The sequence below is a fragment of the Cetorhinus maximus genome, chromosome 16 (assembly GCF_964194155.1).
Source record: "Cetorhinus maximus chromosome 16, sCetMax3.hap1.1, whole genome shotgun sequence".
Lineage (NCBI taxonomy): Eukaryota > Metazoa > Chordata > Chondrichthyes > Lamniformes > Cetorhinidae > Cetorhinus > Cetorhinus maximus.
The window spans coordinates 34,991,197-35,003,667 of record NC_135894.1 but is presented as its reverse complement, the minus strand read 5'-3'; the positions used below and the strand labels follow the sequence as shown (position 1 = coordinate 35,003,667).

The 12,471-nt window shown below is 42.7% G+C and overlaps 1 protein-coding gene across 3 annotated transcripts in view; it reads left to right on the top strand.

Moving 5' to 3' along the window:
- Positions 1-2,088: 2,088 nt before the first annotated feature.
- The window catches only part of trim45 (tripartite motif containing 45), a 29,235-nt gene continuing 18,852 nt past the window's right edge, over positions 2,089-12,471 (top strand). For all 3 annotated transcript variants that reach the window (XR_013579145.1, XM_078559646.1, XM_078559645.1), the window contains exons 1-2: positions 2,089-3,209; positions 6,401-7,137. Coding sequence is in view for 2 of the 3 variants with exons in the window: in XM_078559646.1 (XP_078415772.1) it covers positions 2,752-3,209; positions 6,401-7,137 (1,195 nt within the window). In the remaining variant the exon portion in view is untranslated. The remainder of the gene's footprint in view (positions 3,210-6,400; positions 7,138-12,471) is intronic.

Here is a 12,471-nt window from a genome sequence, read left to right as displayed (position 1 = left end):
CTCTCTAACAATAATTATATTCTGAAAGAATAAGACTCTACATTTGTAAAATTAAATTTTCAGTGCCAGAGAGGTTGCCTGGCAGTAATTAAGACATATGAACAATGGTCCCTGGAAGTTGCAGCAACCTCAATATTCCTGTATAGGCTGCACACAAGTTGGTTGCTTTAAATAAACATGTGTGCACAGCCATGTAAAAGATTTATAGTAGCTGTCTGTACTTAAATAAATTGCCCGCATAGTCCAAAAAAATAGTGGAAATGTTGCTTATTATGTGTGAAAAATTTACTTAATTCTTAATAGATAAACCCTAAAATTTTCTAGCCGATTTAGTGGGTAATTAGTGGATAGACACCTTGATGTCACGCTCTGACATGGATCTCAATACTGGGTCCATTGTGGAGGTACCAGTGTAGCAAAATTAGCGAAGGAACATGGAAACTTGGTCAGCAACATCGGGTTTCCATGTTTAACTGATTATGCTTGCGAGCAGACCAGAGGTGTTCCGCAAAGTGGTCACCCAGTCTGTGTTTGGGAAACTGAGCAGACCGCTCCCAATGTGGTCTCCTCTACATTGGGGAGACCAAATGCAGACTGGGTGACCGCTTTGTGGAACAGCTCTGGTCTTTCTGCAAGCATGACCCAGACCTTCCTGTCGCTTGCCATTTCAACACACCATCCTGCTCTCATACCCATATATCCGTCCTTGGCCTGCTGCAATGTCCCAGTGAAGCTCAATGCAAACTGGAGGAACAGCACCTCATCTTCCAATTAGGCACTTTATAGCCATCCAGACTTAACATTGAGTTCAACAACTTCAGACCAAGAACTTTTTCCTCCATCCTCACCCCCTTATTTAATCCTCTCTTTTCATTTTTATTTTTTATCCACTTATTTATATTTTTATTCATATATCCATGGTTTTATCCCCTTTGTTATCCCCCTTCTATCCCATTTTCCATCCTTTTTCCCCACCGCCGCCCCCTCTCCCCACCCCCCACCCCCACCCCCACCCCATCCCCTACAGGGCCATCTGTCACTTGTTCCAAGTTGTTCTTTCACACAATGCTACCCTTGTTCTGCTATAATCACATTCTGCTTTCTTACCTTTATACCACTATCAACACCTTTTATAGCCCTTACCACTACCATTAACACTCCCTTTGTCCTTTAGTTCATAACATCTTTGTCAATCTCTCCTTTGTCCCCACCTATTGCTGGCTTTCTATCCAGCTCCACCTGCCCCACCCCCTTAAACAGTATAAATTTAATTACATTTCCACCTCTCTTCAGCTCTGAAGAAGGGTCATTTGGACTTGAAACGTTAACTCTGTTTCTCCCTCCACAGATGCTGCTAGACCTGCTGAGTTTTTCCAGCATTTTCTGTTTTTGTCACGGAAACAGATATTTGATCATTATCGCATTGTTATTTGTGGGATCTCGCTGTGTGCTGCCTCATTTCGTACAATAGTGACTAAATTTCAAAAATACTTAATTGGTTGTGAAGTTCTTTGGGATGCCCTGAGTTTGGGAAAGGTGCTATATAAATGCAAGTCTTTCTTTTTGCTCTTGTTAAAATAGTCCTCTATGGAATATTTTACATTGACTCAAGAGAGAACATAATGCCTTGTTTCTATCTCATCTGAAAGATGGAGACTTCGAATAGTGGAACATACCCTCACTACTATAAGGTGGCAGCCTCATATTACCTGCTAGAGTGGGACTTGAACCCACAACCTTCTGACTTCGAGATAAGCATGCTACCAACTGAACTAAGGCTGTCATTAATCCACAGATGTTGCTGCATGTTTTCAGTGTTTTGCTTTCATGGAAATTTGACAGGTAAATGTATTTTGTAAACACGCACGAAACGACTTGGACACGATGTGTTCCTTGACACTAGCCCTCCAAACCTGTACGGGCAGCAGCGCCCGGTCGCTGCTACTTGAAGCTCGGAGGAAACTCTTGTCGCAGGAAAGACTCTGGAGCACTGTTAAGCCATCCTTCTCATTTTAGATTGGTGAATTGAGCTGGGTGTGCAAACTGCTGGTTGGTCTGTCTGGCTGTCAATCACAAGAGAAGTTAGGGAATGATTGAAAGTGACGAATTTAGAAGAAAAGTTTCGAATTTCTTGTTGGCAACTTTAATGTAGACTACAGTTCGTCGTTACGTAATCTGATTTTGTACAATGAGGATTTAAACAATTTTCAGTGGGAAAACCTAAAGAAAGAAAGTTGTCGGAGTTGGTTCTGGTTGAGTGAAGAACGGGGAATGTGTTCAGACTTGAGACCAGGGAAAGTTTGATTTAATTTAGAACGGCTGGTGCTGTTTGATGCTATATGGTTGGTAGCCCGCAATATAATATTAAACAGTGTTATTAAATTAAACGATTAATCACAAAGTAATTGGAAACTTTGATCATTTGACGACAAGTGCATATCTCCACAAGAATGAAATGAAGCAGTGAATTAACATGCTGACGACGTCTTGAATCGTCTTCATTAGGAATTTGCATTGGATGTTGTAGAGAAAATGGGCGGAGCGTTTTAAAGTATGACCCGGTAGATCAATAAGCAACTTTGGAATAAATCAGGTGAAGAACGAAAGTATTTAAAGATTCAGATTTAAAATCTGATTTAACTATTGATATCGACTATTTAGGATGCTTGAGGATTTTTGGGGTTTTTGAGATTTTTTAATGTACTTGGGATTTAGGAAATCGAAATTTAGGTGTGTGTGTATTATCCAAAAATGTCTGAGTGTCAGGAAAAGACTTCTGCAGAATGCTCGACAAGTTCACAATCTCCACGGAGCTTCAGAACAAAGTGTTTGGTTTGTAAAAACGTTTTCACTGATCCGAAGATCTTGCCTTGTCTCCATACGTTCTGCCTAGACTGTTTGAGAGGCTTGGAGCAGTTCTCCATTCCCAGGACTCCGAGGGAAGGTGAGTCTGGATCTGGGGGCTCGCTAGACTGCGCCGAGCCTGGGGCCTGTATCCTGTGCCCAGTCTGTGATTTTGAGGTGCATGTACCCGCTGCTGGTCTGCGAGGGCTGACCAATAACCATCTGATTCTGAATGAAGTTTTACTAGAGAGTCTGAAGAGATCCGACTACAGGATAGTTTGTGATCTTTGTAACGATGGAAATGCTGAAAGGAGATGTCACATCTGTTCAACAAATCTCTGTGACTTCTGCTCCAAAGCACACAGGTAAGACTCTTGTTTGGTCATTGGGATCTTACTGGTTTCTCTTTATGCGTTCTCAAAGGTTTGTTTATTATGTGTATAGAACAATGATGTTAGTAAGCTGTACTATCGACAGAGATCTCATTTATTACAAGATCTTTTATAGAACAAAGTTTAAACCTGGCAGATGACCCAAAGCTTGGTCAAAGAGGTAGGTTTTAAAGAGTTTCTTAAAGAAAGAAAGCAAAGTAGAGAGGTTTAGGGAGGGAATTTGAGGTTAGGGCCCAGGCAGCTGAAGAGACAGCCATCAAAGGTGGAGCAATTAAAACTGGGGGATGCTCAAGAGGCCAGAATTAGAGGATCGCAGATATCTCAGAGGGTTGTGGGGCTGGAGAAGATTACAGAGATAGGGAGAGGACAAAACCATTGAGGGATTTGAAAACAAAGATGTGTATTTTGATATAGAGGTGTTGCTTAACCCTGAGCCAATGTAGGTCAGCAAGCACAGGGGTGACAGATGAATGGGACTCGGTGCAAGTTTTGGATGAGCTCATTTTTAAGGAGGGAAGAACATGGGAGGCCGACCAGGAGTGAGTTGGAATAGTCAAGCCTTGGAGTAACAAAGGCATGGATGAAAGTTTCAGTATCAGGTGAGCTAAGATAGGGGCGGAGCCAGATGATGTTATGGAGGTTGCGATAGGCAGTCTGAGTGATGGTGCAAATATGTGATCAGAAGCTCATCTCAGGTTCAAGTGTGACACCAAGACCATGTACAGTTTGGTTTAATCTCAGACAGTTGCCAGGGAGAGGGATGGAATCAGGAGCTGGAGAGTGGAGTTAGTTAGAAACTTGATTAGAGAGTTTAAAACATGGAGTTCCAGGAGAGGTGGACACAGATTAGTGAGGCGACAACATGTTTATGTACTTTGTGAGGGAAAAAAACTGGTCAATAAAAAGGAACACCATAGATGTAATTTCATTATAAAATTCTCTGTCCTGACGTATTAAATGAGGATTAGATTATTAAATAAACTACACTTTTCAAACTCAACGTAAGAAATGGGAGCAGGAGTATACCATATGGCCCCTCGACTCTGTGCTGCCATTCAATATGATCATGTCTGGTCTGATCTGATCTTAGTCTCAACTTCACTTTCCTACCTGTTCCCCATAACCCTTGACTCCCAGATAGTACAAAAATCTGTCTGATTCAGCCTTGAATATATCCAATGACCCAGCCCTCCACTGCTGTCTGGAGTAGAGAACTCCAAAAAATAATAACCTGTTGAGAGAATAAATTTCTGTTCATCTGTCTTATATGGGTGACCCCTTATTCTGAAACTATGCTGACTAGTTCTAGATTTCCCCTCAAGGGGAAATATCCTTTCAGCAACTGCCCTGTGAAGCCCCATCAGACCCATTATATGGTTCAAGATCACCTGTTGTTCTTCTAAACTCCAATGCATATAGGCCCAACCTGCTTAACCATTCCTCAAGAAACAACTCTTTGTCCCAAGAATCAACCTTCTCTGGACTGCTTCCAGTGTAATAAATCTCTCCTTACATAAGGAGCCCAAAACTGTACACAATATTCTAGGTATGGTATCACCAATGCCCTGTACAGTTGCAGCAAGACTCCTCTGCATGGAGGATGAAGTATACAAGCAATAAAGGCCAACATTCCATTTGCTTTCCTATTTACTTCCTGTACCTGCATGCTGACATTTTGTGTTTCATGCACAAGGACACCCAGCTCCATCTGTACTGCAGCGATCTGCAATCTCTCTCTCTACATAATATTCTGCTTTTCTATTTTTCCTACCAAAGTGGATAATCTCTTATTCCTTCCATATTACACCCCATCTGCCACATCTGTCAAAGTTTTTCCAACACAGGTAACCCATCTTTACCCCTTTGAAGATTCCTTGTGTCTTCCTCACAATATGCTTTCCTACCTATCTTTGTGTGTCAGAAAATTTGGCTGCAATACACTGTCGGTTCATCCATGTCATTAATATAGATTGTAAACAGTTGAGGCCCCAGCACTGATCCCTGTGGCACCCCACTAGTTACAGTTTGCCAATCTGAAAATGACTTATTTATCCTGGCTGTTCTCCTTCCTGTTAGCCAATCTTTTATCCATGTTAACATATTACTGTCAAACCCATGACTTCTTTTCTTGTACAGCAACTTTTTATGTGACACCTTATCAAATGCCTTTTAAAAATCCAAATGCATTACATTTACTAGTCTCCCCTTTATCCACCCTGCTCATCACATCCTCAAAGATCTCCAATCAATTTGTCAGACATGATTTCCCTTTCATAAAGCCATGTTGACTCTGCTTGATTGTATTATGATTTTCTACATGTCCTGCTACTATTTCTAGCAATACATTCTAGCATTTTCCCACTGACAGGTGTTAAGTTAACTGGCCTATAGTTTCCAGCTTTCTGTCTCCCTCCTTTCCTGAATAGGGGCTTTACATTTGCAGTTTTCTGAAACCCTGGGACCTTTCCAGAATCTTGAAAGATTACAACCAATGCATCCATTATCTCTGCAGCCACTTCTTTCAAGACCCTAGGATCAAGGCTCTCAGGTTCAGGGGATTTGTCAGCCTTTAGCCCCTTTAGTTTGCCTAGTATTTTTTCTCTAGTAATTGTTTTACATTTCTCACTCCCTTTTGCCTCCTGATTTTCTACTATTATTGAGATGCTTTTAACTGTCTTCTACCGGGAAGACGGATACAAAATATCAGGTCCAAGTCTCAACCATTTCCTTGTTTACCATTACTAATTTCCCAGACAAACGTTTACTTTAGGTACTCTCTTTCTTTTTATAAACTTGTAGAAGCTCTTGCAGTCTATTTTTATATTTCTTACTAGTTTACTTTCATAATCATTTTTATACCCCTTTATCTTTTTCATAGTCATCCTGTGCTGCTTTCTAAAATTTTCCCAATCTTCTGGCCCACTACTAATCTTTGCAACATTGTACACATTTTTTTCAATTTGATACCATCCATCACTTCCTTAGTTAGTCAGGGATGGTTCGTTCTTCTCGTTGAGTCTTTCTTTCTCAAGGGAATATAGCTTTGCTGAGAATTATGAAATGATATGAGGATGAGCACATTACGAATAAATTTATCTAATCAAAAACCGAAAATAACCTTGGTGATCGTAATATTTAAGCTGTAAAACTAATCCTCCCTGCAGGAGGCAGAAGATGACTGCTTCGCACAACACAGTGGCCCTGAGCGACCTACAAGGTGGAAATGAGAGAATCGTTAGGCCCATCATTTGCTCTGTTCATCCTGCAGAGGAGTTGAGGATGTTTTGTGAGACATGTGATCGTCTGGTCTGCAGGGATTGTTGTATGGTGGATCACCGTGACCATAACTGTGACTTTATTGCTGATGTCATTAGCAAACATGGCAGCTTCATCAGGGAACTTCTGAAGCAAACACAGCCACACATCTGTGGATTACAGGAGACTTTGCAAAAGATTGCTACTACTAGGCAGTTGGTAGAAGAGCGATTGAGAATGATAACTGAAGAAATTAATAACTTTACAGATGATTATATCAGGGCAATGGAGAAACATCGGAACAGACTTTTGAAAGAACTGGAGGAGCTGAGAGTCCAAAAGGAGAACTCCCTGAATCTGCAACAGATTCAGCTGGAGCAGATCCTGGCAGATATGAAGACTGGAGTGGATTTCACAGAGTACTTGTTGACTAGTGGCTCTCATGTGGAAATCCTACTAACCAAATGTGTGGTAGTCAACCGGTTGAAACAGCTGAATAAGATTGGTTACAGCACTCACCCTGGAGAGGACGATGGAATACAATTCCAGCCCCATGAGAGAGCGGGACAATGTGATGGATTTGAGGTATTCGGAATCATTGTCACAAAGGCAGTTGATCCCAGCAAATGTGTCCTTCAGGGTGAAGGTAAGCGAGAAAGACTGACACAACTTTTAAGTGTTACATTTCTTTTAAAGTTTTTGAATTACTGTGTATCTTCCATAGACTTGGTTGCGATGTGAAGATTGAACATGGTACAAGTGGCAGTGTGAGGTTGTGGTATAGTGGAAGGGAAGTGCCAAATATGAAGTGAGGGCCATTAGTTGGGAAGGCTAGCAAATGAGCAATGGGAAAGCCTGTGGTAAAGGAGGCAATGCAGGTGGCCACAGGATGGTAACATGCTGGAAGTGTTATGAAGGTAAGTTGAAACCATGTCTGATTTATGTTTGCTGTGCACTATAATGACTGAAGGAAAAAGGAATATCATGTTTTTACAGTAGGAATCGCAAATCATCACTAGCCCTGGTCCCTGCTCTCTGAAAAGCCATTGGCTGTTAATAGGCTCGAGGTGGCATTTCTGCCCCGAGGGGACAGGAAGACCCAACTGTGAGAGCTGCCAGCCAATCAGAGACTGGCAGCTCTCGATGCACTGGTAGTGCCAGTGGAAGAAGTGGCCACTGCTGGAACTGCACTAAGGTGATGAGGAAGCGAGCTGCAATGGAAACTTTGCCAGTGTTTAGGGTTCACGGGGTAGGGGTCTGGGCTGGGATTTGAGAGGCCATGGGGGAAACCTGATGGGCAGGGAGGGTTACACCTTGGAGGGAGCCTCCAATAGGGTGATTTAAAAAGGCCCCCATACCAACCAAGGAAACCTAGTGTGCTAGCTGCTTGGTATTGGCCTCTCCTACTGCTGGTTAAAAGCTGATGGCAGCAGAATTGGCCCTTTAGTGGATAGGCTGCCCAATGCCACCCCTGCCATTGGCATGATTGTGGTGGGGGCAGGGAGGATCAGATGGGCATTCTGCCCGCTGGATTTAACGTGTCCCCACCTCCCTCCGGCCTCGAACCTGCTGGGAGGTGCGGAGTGGTGGTGGCACGTTAAACCCAGTCTGTGGTTGCAGAGTGACCAAGGTTAGAAAATAAATTTTCCATGATATTTGACTTTTAGAAGGGAAAGGCAAAATGGAAAAGGAGGAGGGATAGCCCTTATAATAAAGCAGAGCTTTCCAAACTGGGGATTCACGGGAGGAGATTCTGGGGTCATGAGCTCAGAGGCAGCAGTGGCTGCTGTGCAGCTCTGACTCAATGTTAACAGCTATGAGGCTCCTTTAAAACCTTGTGTTTTGTTAAATCATGGACATGACCTGTCCCGAAAAGGTAGGTTTCTTAAAAACCCCTGAATATGAAACCTTTCCCCCACCCCATTACCCACTTTCACAGCTCCTAGCGGAGGGTCACTGTGATTTTCAGGCCTTGAGATGGGGCCACAGTGGGGGGGAAAAAATTAGGTAGCACTGTAATAAAGGATAGAATAAATAAAGTAGAGAAAAATAATCTTAGCTCAGGAAATCAAGAAGTAGAGTCAGTTTGGATGGAACTAAGAAACAAGGGGCAGAAAATCCTGGTGGGATTAGTTTATAGGCTCTCTAACAGTCATTATAATGTCAGCTATAAAGCAGGAATTTAGAGGTGCATGTAACAAGAGTAATAAAGGAATCATGGGGGTCTTCAATTATGATTTAGACTGGGCAAACCAAATTTGCAGTAATAATGTGGAGGATGAGTTTGTGGAATGCATTCAGGATAGAGTTTCATGATCAGCATGTCAAGGAAGCAAAAAGGGAATCTAGTATTATGCAATGCAACAGTGTTAATCAATAATCTTGTGGCAAAGGAGCCTCTGAGGAAGCATGATCATAATATCATAGAATTTTATATTGAGTTTGAGAGTGATTTGGTTTAGTCTGGAACCAGGGCCTTTAAATTTGAACAAAACAAACTATCTATATGTGAGGGGCAAGTTGGCTGGATATATTGGGAAACTAGATTAAAAGATATTTCAATTGACCAACAGTGGCAAACATATAAAGAATTAATTAATAATAAACATCAAATAGATATTCCCTTAAGGAATAAAAACCCCACAAGGAAAGTAGTTCAGTTGTGGCCAACGAGAGAAGTTGAAAGTTAGTATTAGTTTAAAGGAAATAGTTTATAATGTTGACAAGAGTAGTAAGTCTGAGAATTGAGGATTTTAGAATTTAGGAAAGGAGGATGAGAAATTGAAAAAGAGAAAGCAGAATATAATCGTAAACTAACAAGAGACATAAAGAGATAGTAAAAGCTTATATGGGTCATAGAGCCATTATGGCACAGAAGGAGACCATTCAGCCCATCAAGCCCATGCCATCCCTCTGTATGTGAAAAAGAAGAGATTTGCAGAAGTAATTGTGGGTGCCTTAGAGACAGGAGAAATTATAATGGGAAAGAAGAACATGGCAGAGACATTAAAGAAATATTTTATATCTGTCTTCACAGTGGGAGACACAAAAGTCCTAGAAATATTAGGAAACTAAGGGTCAAGAGAGAATGAAGAACCTAAAGAAAATCAGTATTAGTAAAGGAACTGTATTGGAGAAATTAGTGGACTAAAAGCCAAGAAAATCCTTGGACCTGAGGGTCGTATCCTAGGGTTTCAAAAGAGGCAGCTACAGAGGTAACTGCCAAGGTATGGGAAGTGCTCAACATATTCCAGAGTCTCTCCTTCAACATATATGGGAGGTGAAAGATTTGGCTGACCAGGCCTGGGTTGATATGAGGCTTGTTCATGAATCACAAAGTTGACATGCTGATATAGCAAGTAATTAGGAAAACAAATAGTATGTAAGACTTCATTACCAAGGAGCTTAAGTATAAGAGTAAATGCATTTTATAACAATTATATAGGGCTTTGGTGAGACCACACCTGGAGCACTGTGTACAGTTTTGGTCCATAACTTGAGGGTGAACATGCTTGACTCGGAGGGAGTGAAACATAGGTTTACTAGATGGATTCCTGGGCTTAGGGGATTGTGCTATGAGGAAATATAGAGTAGACTAACCCTTTATTCTCAGAAGTTTAGAGGAATGAGATATAATCTATTTTAAGCTTATTAAATTCTTAAAGGGATTGACAGGGTAGACGCTGGGAGAATGTTTCCCTGCCTGGAGAATCGACAACATGGGGTCACAGTCTCAGAGTAAGTGCTTGGCCATTTAGTATTGAGATTTTAAAAAAGAGTATTATTTAAATAGAGACCGCGGAATGCTGCTGTACAGAGAGATCTGGGAGTCCTTTTTCATGAAACACACAAAGTCAGCATGCAGGTACAGCACGTAAGGCAAGTGGAATGTTGGCCTTCGTTGCAAGGGGGATGGAGTATAAAAGTAGGGAAGTCTAGCTACAGCTGTACAGGGTGTCAGTGAGACCACACTTCAAGTTCTGTCTACAGTTTTGAGCTCTATTTAAGGAGGGGAATGCTTGCTTTGGAAGCAGTTCAGAAGGTTTATTAGGCTGATTCCTGGGGTGAAGGGGTTGGTCTTATGCAGAAAGGTTGAGCAGTTTGGGCCTATGCTCATTTGAGTTTGGAAGATGGAAAACATATGAATATATAAACATTTGAATCAGGAGCAGCAGTAGGCCACTCGGCCCTTCGAGCCTGCTCCACCATTCAAAAAGATCATGACTGAACTGATTTTAATCTCAACTCCACATTCCTGCTTACTCCCAATAACCTTTTACCCCCTTGCTTATCAAGAGTCTACCTACCTCTGCCTTAAAAATATTCAAAGATTCTACCTCCACCGCCTTTTGAGGAAGAGTTCCAAAGACTCACAACCCTCTTGAGAGAAAAATATTCATCTTATCTCTGTCCTAAATGGGTAGCCCCTTATTTCTAAAGTGACCCCGAGTTCTAGATTCTCCCACAAGAGGAAATGCTCTTTCCACATCCACCCTGTCAAGTCCCCTCTAGAATTTATATGTTTCAATTAAGTCACCTCTTACTCTTCTAAATTCCAGTGGATATAAGCCTAACCTGTCCAGCCTTTCCTCATAAGACAACTCGCCCATTCCAGGTATTAGTCTAGCAAACCTTCTTGAACTGCTTTCGGTGCACTTACATCCTTCCTTAAATAAGGAGACCAATACTGTACAGAGTGCTCCAGCACAGAACTCTCAAAAACTCATGCACAGGCATCTTCCAACCCCTCAACATGAATTTTGGGACCTGGAATGTAAGGACCCTCATGGACAACCCCAACAGCAACAGACTGGAATGGCGTACTGCTATTGCTGCCCGGAAGCTCAGACATTTTGACATTGACATTGCACCCTAAGTGATATCCAGCGGGCAGGGGAAAGCCAACTCCAGGAACAAGATAGCAGTTGCGCCTTCTTCTGGAAAGGTAAACCAGTAGAAGAGTGCCGCCTCCACGGGATTGGCTTCGCCATTAAAAACAAACCAGCTGGGTAAATGAGCGCCTCATGACCCTTCGGCTCACCCTAGCCCAGAACTAATGCGCTACAGTCCTCAGTGTGTGCGCCCCAACACTGGATACTACAGATGAGTCCAAAGAGGAATTTTACTCCAGTCTCGAACAATCCCTAGCCTGAGTACCAATGGGCGATGAACTGATCCTCCTTGGCGACTTTAACGCCAGAGTTGGGAAGGACACAGACGCCTGGGGAGTTGTAATTGGCAGTGAGGGGGTAAGGGAATCCAACACCAACCTGCTCCTGACAAAATGCCTAGAACACAGCCTTATCATAACCAACACCAGAGAGACCAGTACAAGGCCTCATGGCAACACCCTCACTCCAAGCACTAGCACCTGCTCAACTACTACATTATCTGAGTGAGAGACCACAAGGGCGTGCATGTCACACACGCCATGACAGGAGCCGACAACTGCTGGACGGACCACTGCCTAGCAAATCTCCCTGCGAGCATATTCGTCTCAGTCCTGTTCAGGTGTAGACTGTCTGGCTTGTACAGGTTCCATCTTCCTCAGAACCAGTGCCAATACCTCTGAAATCTGATGCCCTCCCTCCTCCACCAGCTTTTCAGCCACACGTTTATTCACTCAATTCTCCTATTTCTACACTCACTTGCACGTGGGTCTGGGAGTAATCCTGAGATTATTGCTTTAGAGGTCCCGCTTTTCAATCTCCTTCCTAACTCCCTGAAACCTGCTTTCAGGACCTCATACCCTTTCCTACCTAAGTCGTTGGTACCAACGTGGACCACAACCTCTGGCTGACCACCCTCACCCAGAAGAATGTCCTGCAGCTGCTCCGTGACACCCTTGACCCTGGCACCAGGGAGGCAACGTACCACCCTGGAGTCACATCTGTGGTCACAGAAATGCCTGTCTGTTTCCCTAACTATTACTACCACTCTCTCCCTCTTCTTTCTCCCCTCCTGTACAGCAGAGCTGCCT